This window comes from Trachemys scripta, chromosome 4 (genome assembly GCF_013100865.1).
Source record: "Trachemys scripta elegans isolate TJP31775 chromosome 4, CAS_Tse_1.0, whole genome shotgun sequence".
Taxonomy (NCBI): Eukaryota; Metazoa; Chordata; order Testudines; family Emydidae; genus Trachemys; species Trachemys scripta.
Window position 1 is genome coordinate 28,609,454 of NC_048301.1, and position 14,698 is coordinate 28,624,151.

At 38.7% G+C, this 14,698-nt stretch overlaps 1 protein-coding gene across 4 annotated transcripts in view; it reads right to left on the reverse strand.

The window, feature by feature from the left end:
• Positions 1-14,698, reverse strand: part of PPP4R4 (protein phosphatase 4 regulatory subunit 4) — a 105,219-nt gene that overhangs the window by 44,985 nt on the left and 45,536 nt on the right. For 3 of the 4 annotated variants that reach the window (XR_004645436.1, XM_034768034.1, XM_034768036.1), the window contains 4 exons: positions 11,222-11,369; positions 10,423-10,496; positions 8,360-8,466; positions 4,500-4,607 (listed from right to left, as the gene is read on the reverse strand). Coding sequence is in view for 3 of the 4 variants with exons in the window: in XM_034768034.1 (XP_034623925.1) it covers positions 4,500-4,607; positions 8,360-8,466; positions 10,423-10,496; positions 11,222-11,369 (437 nt within the window). In the remaining variant the exon portion in view is untranslated. Of the gene's footprint in view, positions 1-4,499; positions 4,608-8,359; positions 8,467-10,422; positions 10,497-11,221; positions 11,370-14,193; positions 14,295-14,698 lie in introns of all 4 variants that reach the window. The other variant, XM_034768035.1, reaches the window with a different exon arrangement.

The window sequence follows — 14,698 nt, forward strand, 5'->3', positions numbered from 1 at the left end:
GATGTCATGCATGGCTGCAATATTTACATAAATGCAATGATATATCTTGTTAGCAGTGCCTTGATTCCACTACTTCTTAAGCCATCCTCAATACAGATCACTGCTACAATTTACTCTCCGTAAATACACACACTCTTAACTAGATCCTGTGAGATTAAAGAGGACAATTGAGGGCATGTCTACACTACATCTTATGTCGGCATCATTTATGTTGCTCACGGGTGTGAATAAACAACCACCCAGAGCGACATAAATTACATTGACATAATCAGTGTGGTCAGCGCTGTGTCAGCAGAAGAGCTTCTCCTGCGAACATAGCTATCCTCCAGATATGCCAAACCCACAAAACAAAACACCGCAGAAATTGGGCCTCTTTTTGGCTTAATTGGCTTGAGAGTTGCGTGTTGGCTAGTTTTTGGCTTGTAGCTTGTTGCAGCTTGTTGCTTCTTTTTTTTTGATCGGCTCCCAGCAAGCAGTGGCAAGGGTAAGCAAGCAGGGGCAAGAAGGAGGGAGCATGTCGGGGTGCACAGTGGGCCCACCACAGTCCCAGACTGCACACCGGGGAGATCTAGTCACATAAAGTCTTAGGGATTGGCTTAGTTTGGCCTTGTTTTGAAATGGGATTAGCTTGATTTTTGGCTTATTGTGAAAGTCGGGGTGCTTATTTACTGCGTGAAAGTTGGCAACTGTGCTATCCTTGTTCTCAGGGGCTGGAGCAGTTAAGCGAACAGGAGAGCTCTCTCCCATCGGCTTACAGCCTACATTAGAGAGCTTACAGTGTAGTCTTAGGCATGGAGAAAGCAGGAGAGGGCACCAGGCAGAGATACTCTTAGACATAGAGCACAGCTTACGGATACACATACACAAGCAATAAAGGAGGTGGGGGAAGAGAGAAAGAATCCGCTGTTCACCAGTTGATAATTATTTATGAAATGTTATTCCTTCTTTATTAAACCGCCTTTGTGGAGATTGTTAGCCACTAGCGACGCTGTTATCTCTCACCAATTGGCTTTGGTGTAGAATCTATCACTTTAGGCAAACTTCAGTTTTTCCATTTATAGTGTATTTGTTCCTGCCTGGGCTAAAAATGAAACCACAAGATGATGAACTTTTCTTCATTTCCTTTCTCAGAGTATGATTTTGTAATACAAGAGCAAGCCATTTTTGATACCAAAGAGAACAGCATTTTTCCTTCTTCAGCCTCACTTAACGTACTGGCCTTGAACTTTTTTTGTGGGGGAAGAGAAGGTAAAGGTCCATATTTTCCTTCTCTCCTTTTCATCGGGACCTATTATAGCTAACTTGGATTTAAAAGAAAAGAATGAAAATAAATCTTCTACACTTTTCCATATATCCTCGTACTTCTTTTATGTCACTTTATAGGACCCACTTTTTGCCTCCACAAAAAAGGCATTAGCAACTTTATTTTTTGCCTCCTCTCTATAGGTTGTCACAGCAAGTGAGAGATTCTGAAAGTGTGATATAGCACTGTAGTGTCATACATTTTAATAAATAAAACAGATTATTTGATGGACTTTGTTACATGTTGCCGTGTAACCTTTCCACACATACCATAAATCAGAATTAGTTTTACTGATATTAGATTATTTTATAATCCACCCTCCCACAAACGAAATAACATTTTACAATAGTGTGTGTCACTTATACATTATTGTCAACACCAGATGCATCATAATGGCATCGTACTTGCTCATGGAGCCAAAGAAATTCAGTGAGAAAATTACTGGAAACAATAGATTGAATCCCAAAGGAAAGAACAGGTGGAAGGGTGCATTAAGAAGGAAATAAGTGAACATATGGTCAGGAGTGGGGGGTAAAAATGCAATCCAAATGAGACCCAGGAAGGCAGGGAGAAAGAGAGAAAATGAAATCACAAGCTGATGGGGAACAGGAAGAAAGCTGAAACAGACATTTCCAAAATGTGTTTCTGTGGATTTCCATTTCGAAACCATTAAAAGATATACTTAATTTTTGACAAAGATTTAAAACAAATATGACAACTAGAAAAAAGAATCAGTTGTTTATAAATTTGTGATAAAAGCATGTCATTTCCAAAAGATGATGCAGCTACCAATGTGCGGTACCAATCCGGACATTTTCCATGCAATTTTTACTCTTAATACATATACATATATTGATATATAACATAATCAGAGTGGACTATAATAAAATGATCTTAAAATTTACATTCTGTATTGAGATAGACAAAAGTGGGTAAGGTAATATTTTTTACTGGCCCAACTTCTATTGGCGGAAGAGACAAGGTTCAAGCTTCATAGAGCTCTTCTTCAGGTCTGGAAAAGGTAAGTAGAGTGTCATAGCAAAATACAAGTTGGGATAGATTGTTAAGCATAAAGCATTAATGCTTGTTGCAAGAAACCACTTAAAAATTAAGTGACCAATTAATGCTTAAAAGCTTATCTTTTCCACCAGCAGAAGCTGGTCCAATAAAATATATTAAAACAAAATGTATTTTAATATAAAACATCGTAACTATTTACTTATGCTAAACTGTCTTTTGGGGTGGAGGGAGGTAAGGGAATAACACAGGACCTGATCACTTAAGCAAGTGAGTAATCTGAATAAGCTCAATGTCTTCTAAAGTTACTCATGTGCTTAAATGTTTGCAGGACAAAGCCCTTACACAGCAACTATTCAAAGCACTTCTAGTTAATTTTATTTCCTAATCTCAAATAAAATGTAACTGGCAAATTAATCTGGCAGTCCCTGCACTGCATGGTTTTACTGAAATAGTGTTAATTTAACCATGCCACTAATACTTATCTTTTACTCTAACCGCTTAGTAGTTCCACAGCCCAGTTCATCACACCCAACTTCAAAAGGGTTAAAGACACAAAGAAGAATCATTTCCACACATGTTGGTACTCCAAAAAAAAAAAAAAAACCAAACTGCATTTGTACAGTACCTTTCAAAGATAGGCTTTAATTTCATCCCCTCCCTTAGAGCTCTTCATAGATTTTAATGCCAAAAGGGACCATTTATGATCATCTAGTCCTGGAGTGAGCAAACTTTTTGGCCCGAGGGCCACATCTGGGTGGGGAAATTGTATGCAGGTCCATCAATTTTTGCTGGGACAGGGGGTTATGGTGTGCGAGTGAGTGCGGTGTGCAGGAAGGGGCTCAGGGCAAGGGGTTGGGATGCAGGAGGGGGTGCAGAGTGCGGGACGGGGCTCAAGGCAGCGGGTTAGGGGGCTCAGGGCAGGGAGTTGAGGTGTGAGGTGCAGGAGAGGTTCGGGGTGTGGGCTCCGGCCTGGCACCACTTATCTCAAGCACCTCCGGGGCGGCAGCAGTGCACAGCGGGGCTAAAAGGCAGGTTCCATACCTGCCCTGGCCTCACACCGCTTCCGGAAGTAGCCAGCATGTCCAGAAGTGGCTCCTGGGGGTGGGGTAGGGCAGGCGGCTCCACTGCGCACTGCCCTTCCCTGTGGGTACAATCCCCGAAGCTCCCATTGGCCACAGTTCCCCGTTCCTGGCCAATAGGAGCTGCGGGGGGCGGTGCCTGCAGGCAAGGGCAGTGCACAGAGCCCTCTGCCCTCCCCCAGAGGCCACAGGGATTTGGTGCCGGCTGTGGCCGGGAGCAGCATGGGGCCAGGACAGGCAGGGAGCCTGCCTTAGCCCTGCTGCACCATGGGGCTGGCAATCCCGTGGGGCGGATTGAAAGCACTGATGGGCCGGATTCGGCCCGTGGGCTGTAGTTTGCCCTCCCCTGATCTCATATGACCCCTCTCTGCGTAACACAAGCCAGCAAAACTCACCCAGTAACTTGTGCATCAAGCCCATAATGTTATGTACTGTTCATATCTCCTAGACAAGAACAGAGAGGTAGACAGCTACATCTGCGTTTCTGATAGGAATTTCAGAGGGTAAAAAAATTAATCTTTGTGGCCCTGATTCTGTGGCACCTTATACGTTGTATGATCAAGACAAAACACTATAAGTTTTAATTTGTCTATAAGTTTAACAGAGCCTTCTCTAGTGCTATATTTATAACTTTAAAAAAATGAAGAGGCTTTCAAGCTTATATAAACAGCTGCCACAGAATTTACATTTACTATAAGTAATCAAAACATGTTTATCATCCTTTTGCAAAGAGTGGCAGTTAGTTTTAAGAACTATGGACTCCTTCCAGATTGTCTTCCATCTTTGTGTACCTACACATTAAACAACTGATATCAGCTGAATCTTCCCATTGATTTCAAGGGGCTTTGAATCAGACCCTTTTCAGAAAAATGTTTTTTGTTCACATGGTAATTACAAAAATACATTCCTGAATTACATAAAGCGTAAGTGGGTGAAAGCTATGGACAATTAATTGAGAGACTGCAATACGCCTTGAATATCAAATAATTTAACATGTAGGGATACACGTTTTAAATTTTGAAGAGTTTTTAGATTACTACTAAATACTTTAGAGTTATATTTTACATTTTGTAGTAAATTTTGCAAGTTATACTCACCCTATTCCTTGAGCTATATGTTCCAGTTGCCGACACATGCAGGATCGAACTTCATATTCTACATCTTGGCAGAGCGATTTTACCAGTGGAAGAATTTCCCTTTTAATGCTAAAAATTTGAACATTTTAAATTAATATGAAGAACTAAGTATTTGTAAACTCCATTTAATGAACACATCTGATTCTAGATGGTTCACAGTACTCTTAACTTCACCCTTCATACAGCAACATTTATAACCTTTATGAGCAGGTGTTGTAGGGCAGGGTGATGAAGTACAACTGACAATTTTGAAGCTTATAATTATAAATAGTATAAAACTTTACAGCATATTTTTATAACTAAACTAAAATACAAAATGGAATTTTCACAGAAGAGTATTATCCATATTCACGCAGTTTGTTAGTATTTCATTTGAACGATTTTCAAACCTTTGAAAATACTGTTTAAGTATAGTGTTACTTTTAATAAAGATACTTAATAACCAACTTCAGTACAATATTTGGACAGCTGCTGTATGAATACATATACATTGTATAAATTGAAATGAAAGTCCTAGTTATTTTTGTCATCATCAGCTGCTTGCAAACATAACAAAATAGGAATTTTAATGTAAATGGCTGTTTTTAAAATTAAAAACTAGGGTGCAATAACTTAAATCCACTAATCCGGACATTAGACTGATCTGTTCCAGTATCCAGTAAATCAAACAGGACCCTCCAAATCAGTATTTATACACTTTGTTGTTGGCCAGTCCTCTATTACATTCTAACAGATTCTGCTACAGCATACAGACAGCTCTGTCCTAAAAAAAATACAATCCACACAACGTGAATGGACTCAACAGGATAGCATTATCCCAACCGTGGGCACGAAACACAGAAGCTTAGTTTGTAAGATAAACAGCTTCTTTTTTTTTTTTTTAATTTGTTTTTGCAGATCCATCAATCTAATCTGAAGGGACTATTGAGCAGTTCACCCCACTGTAGAGTGGAAAACCATTTGCCAACCACTTGTCCATAATAAACATGGCCTTTAAGATATTCTAAGACCCTACCAAATGCAGAGTCGAAGGAATGGATTTCCAAAACATCGGAACAACTGGTTTGTGCTGCTATGTCTTCCATCTCTTTCATTCCTTAAGGTGAAAGAAGCCCCAATGAAGTAGGAATAAGTGCACACTGGACCTCTGTTGCAAGACCTGACCTACATAGTCCTGGATGCTCTTTGGCCCTTCTTTGGAGGAGGTTTCAAACAGCAGAACTTATATATTAAAAAATCCTTATTTCAGTCCAGATAGAATTTAAGGAATCTTGAAAAACTTCTTAGAATACAGAAGGAAAGGAAATCTCCAGGCTGATATGGAAACCTTGTGCCCACTTTGGGAAGAAAATCTTGAAGACGAACTTGTCTTTATGCAAGGTGAGGTCCAAGTCATCCTGTGGTTGCACAGCATCTAACATAACAGAGCAGCAATCCTGAGTGGGACCTTGGACACTATCACAATACAGATAATAAAATAAAATAAAATAAAATAAAATAAAATAAAAAAAAATAAAAAAGGAGGCCTGCTCAAGGGTTTCTAGTATCCAAGCTCTTCTAGCCAAGAAAGTATTTCCAAGAAGGGATGTTTGAAATGGAAGAAAATGAAATAGAACAATTCCGTTTAGTCTTCTGAAAAGTTACAATCAAAGTCAGATTCCAGGAGACAATAATAAGTCTAACTCTAGATAGACTCTATTCATGAATATTGTAATTATTATTTAAAACAGCAACATAGATATTCATAGCACTATACAAACACATACATTACAAAAGGCTCCAATCTTGCAAATTGATTATTTGCAGATTGACCCAGCATCCATACCAAGTCAACTGTTATTAAATGGTAATAAAAAATTGTGGTCAATCTGGAACCATAGGAGCGTCCCTCCCTTTCACGTAAGGATTCTGATGTCCAATTCTTTCCTTGCAGCTGGAGTTATGAGCTGCTTTACTTGATCTTTCTAAAATTTCAGATTTCCAGCAACCAGATTTAGAACCTCTGTAAGCCATGGTCTGTGCAAGCTTACAGTACGACAGAAAGCCCCATTCTGTTCTATGTACAAATGAAGGTTCTTTTGAGGTTGGAAGTCTTCTTTATGGTTGCATCTAGTCTTCCAAATAACTTCATTTAACAGAACGAAATTGGGAACAATCTACAGCAGTTCACTTCAAGTACACCACCACATGGCCCACTTGTATACCTTTCATGGTATGCTAAGTTGTAGCATCTTGGCTAGATTAAAAGCAGCCTCACAAAAAAAGGCCAAGGCCAATGCACACACTATTTAGACTTCCTTTTTCATGGAAAAAACAACAGCTTGGTAAAGGTAATCATTCCCATTTCTTTTACCCAGTCCTAACTGGCTCTGGTAAAATAAAAGTTTTGACCAGAAATCAGACAATTATCAAAGTATAAGTAGCCCTCCCAACAACTGCACAATCATCAGGTCATCATAAACTATGCTTAGTGTAGAACCCCTAAGCAGGAGCTGTACTCTGCAACTATCCCCAAGAAAAGATTCCACCCACATCCCAATGACAGGAGGGGTCGCATAGAGTCAGCTATACCAACGTTATGCCATCTAAAGATTCCCCTACAACAGGGAACACTCAGCTGCCCACTTAAGCAAGTTTTACGTGGGAAGAGGTGGAGCAGGGGCAGGGCCTCATGGAAGGGGTGGAGTGGGGGCGGGGCTGGAGGCAGAGGGTGGGGGCTTTTGTACCTTTATATGAAAAGGTGTTAGTGATGCAGCCCTCGGGCCAATGTACTAGTCCTCATGTGGCCCTCGTGGTGATTTAAGTTTGAGATCCCTGCTGTAGAGGGACCTGGGGTCTGAAACTTGGCCCAGAAAGGTAATCTCAAGGAAACCCTTTTTTTAAACTTTGAGACTCTGGGAGTCTGATAAGACCCTGAAAAGGCTCTGAGGACACTAATGTCTCATCTAGACAGTCCTGAGGCACGGTTATTAATGTTGTCTGCACAGGAAAGGCTAGCTGAAAAGGGTTTGTTTAATACAGGGCTGATTAAACTGATGGTAGAAGGTAAATAAGGTAGTACGGATGTTGTGGGGCAGATAGGTATTTCTAGGTTCTGCACTGCTGTCCAAATCACTGACTTTCAATCTTGGAGGTGGAGGAGATCAGGTCAACAGCAGTTGACTACTGCTCTGTCTCCCATGCAGTTATGACAAGAAGAAAATCCCAAGCAAAGAATTCTGAAATCTGGCCACACAACTCAAAATTTAGAAACAAGATTTTGCCTTTAAGACAAGAGAGTTTTAAGTTTACCAACTCCTTTACTGGAGATTTTAAAATAGATTTTAATGAAATGCATCCGGAAGGCTTGGAAGAGTCTGACTGCACGTGAGGAGACAGAATTAATCCGGCAGGCTCATCAGGAGCGTGGATGCTCTCCTGTTGTTTTTGATAAGCAGGCATGGTTATGCCTCCAAAAGCTGCAAGCAGGCTGAAAAACCATTGTTTAGATCTGTGGACCTTCCTACATAGAACAATAATCTAGAGAAATGACATGACAAATGGTGCTCCCAAGGTAACCTCTTGACTGGTCGAAGAATGTACACAGGGAAGTTGAAATCTGATGACAACAGCAATGTTTGAACATGCTGAGTACTGTGACCTACCTAATGAACATCGCTTATAGCTAATTAGTATTATGATGGATGGATCTGTAAGAACAAAAGCATTCAATTTTTGTACAATAGAGAAAATTATGTAAATCTACTTCTTGTAATATTATCCACTGGCAAAGACATTGTGATAAACATTAAATCTGAAACACATACACACAAACTACTCACATATGAGTTTCAAACTTGTTAGCTAATTTTCCCAATATTTTACAGCTAACTAAGCGAGACTGAAGTGTTTGGGAAAGCTGTGCCTTGGAAACAAGTGGGTTCAGGATCTATATGGAAAAAATGGGAGGAAACATTTAACAGTAAAAAATGTATTCCTGTTGTTAAAAAGTCTAGAAGTACATAATACAAATGTCAATTACTTTTCCCACAAAATTAGGTTATGATCATAATAATGCACACATTAAGACTACTAAGAACCTTGCATTTTAATATTCAGTGCCAACTACAGTATATAACAAATGTATCTTGGCCCAAATTCTAGTTTATGAGTCACATCACAGTTATAGCCATTACACCTTTGCAACATTACATCTATCTTCTTGTGTTTTTATTTAGAGAATAAATTCTATAAGCATATTTATAGATATTATTTGGGGAATTTTCACACAAAGGGCCCCCTTCTTGGAAAAATCCAGAAGAGGAGGAGGGAAAGGAAATAGTATGAATTTCTTCTTGCCAATTTTTCTCCAGGGACACCCCCTTTGATGTGAACTCTGGTGGCCATATACCCTCCCAACCTTGAATATCTCTGGGATCCATAGGGAAGGGATTCCATGTGCAGCCATGACCCACTGCTGCTTCTGCTGGAGCTATGCGACTATTTGCTGGATCTCCTCCACGATCCCAGAGGATCAGCTGTCAAAGGGAGCCAGAGGAAGATAATATGCCTAGTTGTATTATCTTCTGATGAGAAATCGCCATGGAAACCCATGTGCAGAGTAGGACAGGGTGCTGCAAAGAAGGGTACCTCCCCTGCTCTGCCTCAGCTCTTCATCCAACCTTTCATGCACAACCCCAGTGGAATTGAACACAGGCCAGAAAGGGTAGCAGTGCTGCAGAAGCAGCCCTTCCCATCATCTTACTGTGAAAATGTGAACAGATGAACAAGCTAGAATTAGTAGTATGTGCTACCCATCATAACACTTAGTGAGGAAATAAGTCATACAGGTTTTGTAGGTACCATATATTATTATTATTTAATATCTGAACAATGAGAGCACCCAGAACATGTCCAAATATTTAGCAAGACACAGTCTTTTCCCTAAAGTGCTCTGAATTTAAGACAGTCCTCCAATTTCCATTACAATAAATAAAATTAGAAGAATCTAAGTGTCACAATACAAAACTGAAATAATTAAGAAAAGCCTTATATCATGTGGTCTTATCCAACTGCTGTCCTAAAAGTGCCTCAGCAATTGTATTATACACAAGGTACATTGTTATGAGGCCATCCTATCGTTTTATTGTGTTTTAAGGAAAAAGTAGGAAGCAAGTTGACATTTTCTCTAAGTGATCATTTTTTAAATTACATTACAGAAACACATTGGTTCTAGCAAAATTAATTTATTTTGTTATTGTTAGCCTTTTACCCTTTAAAAGCTATTTTAAAAGCAATGATGGATTTCATTTACAAGCACATTTTTAAAATGTTTTTATAAAGTACAAATGATCATTAAGGGGCAGGTGACAGAATTTTTTTCTACCCCCAGAGCCATAATGTAGACACAAAATACACAGTGTTTGCAGGCTGACTTCCAAATAAAGACCTCAGGCTTTAACCCGCTGAGAGGAACTTAAACCCTCAAGTCTACTAAACCTATAGCATAAAATTAAGTTCAGTGCCAATCCAGAAGTTTAAGTTACTAAAACAAAAACTCTTTTGTTAGAACATTCTTCCACTTTTACTATCATCTTCGAAAATGAAAACACAGACCCTCCAAAGTACTTTATTGATGATATCTCATTTAAAAATACTGTAGTCATTGTTTGTTGATGATACAAAAGCCTTTTAAGATGACCTACCATCCACCCCCAACACATTCCTTTACTACACTATGTTCTACAATACATAATAGCCTGATTTTCACAGGTGTTGACCGCTCATTACTCCTGTTGAAGCAAATAGGAATTGCAGGTACTCCAAGCTTTTGAAAATCAGATCATTATTCATAAAAATCTTTAATCTATTCTCCATTAATGTTTCCAGGAAAAAATAACATTACCTCATGTCTGATGGTTTCTTTTGGCAAGACTTCTATTACAGCAAGAAGAGTTTCTAGCCACGCATTACTGACACCTGTTAGACACAAACAGACTATATGTTATATTATAGGTCAGTTGTATGAAACAACTTCTGATTTGGTGCAGTCAACTCTTCAATGAACTATACTTCTAAATGACATACAGTAACATTCAAAAATAGTTACACACTTCTATCTGTTTGCATATATTTCATTAGAAAAGCAAGTTTTGCCTGCATTTTGGGGAGGGGAGAATTATTCTATTACTTGTTTTTGGAACAACTGTTTGAAGATGACAGTTTCCTCCGCTTAGAAATAACATGCTATTTTCTTTAATTTACTTATGTAAAACTTTCTATTTTTGCTGCAAGAGTCATTTTTTATTTTTCCTGTATTAAGAAAATAATTTTCAAGAAGTTAAAAGAAAATCTCAACATTATGAAGAAAATACTGTATCTGTACTTGTGCTTACTCAGGCACAGATTCCAATTAATCCACTGGAAATTTGGACTAAGGACCGCAGGATTTCGTGCACCAAACAGAAATGTATGTATTTGTTTTAGTCAAATTGAAGGAAACTTTCAGCTAAATAAGTCTGCAGGAAGGTCAATATATAGAAAACCTTACATACAGCAAGCCATTCCAAAAAACCACCATCAATTAATAAACTCACACATTGGTATAGATTGTATGTATTGTTTTAAATAGTACTGTACAGCCACTAAGGAAACATAAATCACAAAGAACCAATCAGTTATCAGCATAGCATCATGATCCTGACCTGCATCCCTGTGTTCCAGATTCTGTAGAATGATGTGTAGAAAGGAGTGGGAATAAGTATGAATGGACACGGACTCCTCTTGCTGAATAGTTAAAAATGCAACAGCAGCTGTTAACTGCATTTCCACCCCTGCAACATGCAGGACTTCCTGTATAATCAGAAAGGGTATTTATTTAAAAGGATGAGCCAGAAATACATTAAAAAAAAATTCCCATGTTTATTCAGATCCTAGGAATCAGTATATAAGAAGTTAGATACAAAACTATCCTTACACAACCACTTCCTCTTAACAGATTAGATACTCGAATCTCTTTTAAATTACATCTTCACAAATTCAGGTGTTTTACAAATCATAATAATATAAAGCTTTCAAGACAAAGAAATTAAAGTGGATCATAATGTTTGACATTGATTAGCAAGGGAAAAATGTACCACACATTACAATTTTACTAAGCTTTTTAATTGTATGTCTTGTTCAATTATTTCTGTGTTTAGGCGCAGATGCTTTCTTTATGTATAGTAAGAAAATGTCATAACAAACCAGCCAGCATTCATTTCAGTTATTCATGGCTTAGAGAGATAAATATTTTGTACCCCCTGGGAAGTGATACCAAATTGCACAAAGTTATTTAAATTTCCATCACCAACTGATACCGAACATAAATAAAATTGTATAGTTTAGCCTCTAAATAAAAACAGCCAAAGATGTATTATGTTATTTATTTAAACACTTTTCTATTTGTAGATACTCAACTTTCTCATGAAACAATCTCATTTATTAGAAACTCTTTAATAGTGCCTATTCCAAAGTCAAATATTAATAATAATGATGATTAGGGCCCTACCAAATTCACAGTCCATTTTGGTCAATTACATGGTCATAGGATTTTAAAAATCACACATTTCATGATTTCAGCTATTTAAATCTGAAATTTCATGGTGTTGTAATTGTAGGAGTCCTGACCCAAAAAGGAGTTGTGGGGGGAGTCGCAAGGTTATTGTAAGGGGGATTGCAGTATTGCTACCCTTACTTCTGCACTGCTGCTGGAGGCGGCACTACCTTCAGAGCTGGGCAGCTGGAGAGCGGTGGCTGCTGACTAGGAGCCCAGCTCTGAAAGCAGAGCCACCGCCAGCAGCAGCGCAAAAGTAAGGATGGCCTGGTATGGTATTGCCATCTTTACTTCTGCACTCTTGCTCGGGGGAGGGGGGGTTGCTGCTTTCAGAGCTGGGTGCCCAGCCAACTGCCACCAGTCTCCGGCTGCCCAGCTCTGAAGGCAGCGCAGAAGTGAGGGTGGCAATATCATTACACCCCCTAAAATAACATTGTGATCCCCCCCTGCAATTCCCTTTTGGGTCAGGACCCCTAATTTGAGAAACACTGCTCTCCCCCGTGAAATCTGTATAGTAGAGGGTAAAAGCACACAAAAGACCAGATTTCACAGTCTGTGACGCGTTTTTCATGGCCGTGAATTTGGTAGGGCCCTAATGATGATGATATGGTAGCAAAAATGTGAACAGGTGTTCATTTGTAGACAGCTGTCAGAATGAAAATTAAAGGCCATATCTACCTACATCTTTCAAAGTTATTTAGACATTTCATAACATCTGCTATGTGTAACCTGTATGAGTCACCCTACTCACTACCAATATGTACATTTTGCTGGGTATTACTAGAATGACATTTTTAAGTGGTTTTACTGCCTAATTTGCTATTACAATATTATGCATGTTTTACTTGTGAATCCAACCTTGGTAACACTTAGCTTTCTCTCCAGACTGATCAAGCTCAACCTGCCAGTTGATATTTTTCACAGATGCTTCTTTGGTTCTTTTTTTAACATACATATTGGGAGACAAATTATATTTAACGAAAGATCAAAGAATATTATCTAACTCTTTAGTAAAAACCAAAAACAAGCCTCCAACAGACTTCCTTAAAAAAAAATTACAGGCATAAATGTGACAGACAAAAGATGATCCTGGTTTATGATTTGCTTACAACTGTCATGCGATGATTAGTACATTTATCATTTATGTAATAAGAAGTGAACAAGAAAGAAGTCTCAGTACAGAAATGTCAACCAGTCAGATTGTATGTGCAAGTACCCTTTTTCAGAGTAGCAGAGCTAAAGGAAAACTGTTATTCATCTCAAGAGCTGGCTGTGGGCGTTTATGGCTGTGGATGTTTCTATCAGGATGCCCATTATCCAAGGAAAATTAAGCTGTGCTGGGCAGCTTACCAACTACCAGTATAATAAAATGTTCATATTCCTTAATAAGGATAGGTTGCATTTTTTTTTTTGTCATTAAGGGTCATATACTGCCCTTGTACTACTTCCATCAACACTACTGGGAGTATTGCCAAGGAACAAGGTCAGCATATGGCCTTATAACAGAATGGTATTGGGGGATCAGAATAAGCAAACACATAAACATCTGGTTCTTGAACTACACCTCTTACAGTCATTCAAAAAAAAAAAAAAAAGAGAGAGAGAGAGAGAGAGAGAGAGAGAGAGAGGGCTTTACCAAACAATTAAGAAAGAGGACAGAAGAAACAGGACCTAAAGAGCATGAATCAAAACATGAGTTCCAAGATACAGATAAGTTTTAAAGACAGCACAGATAATTCTGGCCCCTTTTAGAGTTATTTATGAAGAAGCTCCCATCTCACCTCCCGCCCCTTGTGCTAAGATTTAGGTGAAAGACAAGATTGTTAGTACATTCTAACTACAAAAGGGCTATCTGCAAGCAGTGCAATACAGAATGTGGGATTGTTGATTTTATCTATCTGACACACTTTCCAAACTTAATAGGTTTTTAAATTGTGGGCTGAATTGGCATTTTGGAGACGTACGTTTCTGCAATGTTAAGCTGAAGTTAAAAAATCAACATAGATATTGTTGGAATAGAAAGCATCTGATTTCAATTTTAAATATGTTCACTGGATACACAACATAAATAGGGTTACTTACCAACAACTCAAGATTCCAAATGGGTAGCTCCTCCACAGATCCACACTCTCTGGATAATCATGTGTGAGAGCCACATTCTCTGGATGTGCCTCCTCATGGACCTCGGGAGATATTGAAATGTAAATTTCTAGATTGCTTAAACATGTGCCTGCATTGATGTCTGCACTGAGAACTGTAGAGTTCCACCTATTAAAATGTGTCTGGCTCCCATCCCCACTTCAGTTCCAGAGACCTTAAGTTGGACATAAAAATGTATGACAAAAGACATCAGGTTTGTGAGTGTAGATCTGTTGAGGAGGATACCCATTTGGAGAATTATGATTATGGGTAAGTAACTTCTTTTTTAGTCATGGGATCTCCTTCACAGATTGCCACTCTCCAGTGGCAAAAAAGCACTAACCAGCAAACTCAGAGGGATTCAGTGCAACGTCAAAAAAACTAGCTGGTTTTGGTGAACTGCCTAATGAAAAAGACTACGGTCTAGCAGTTAAGTTCAGGCAGCTAT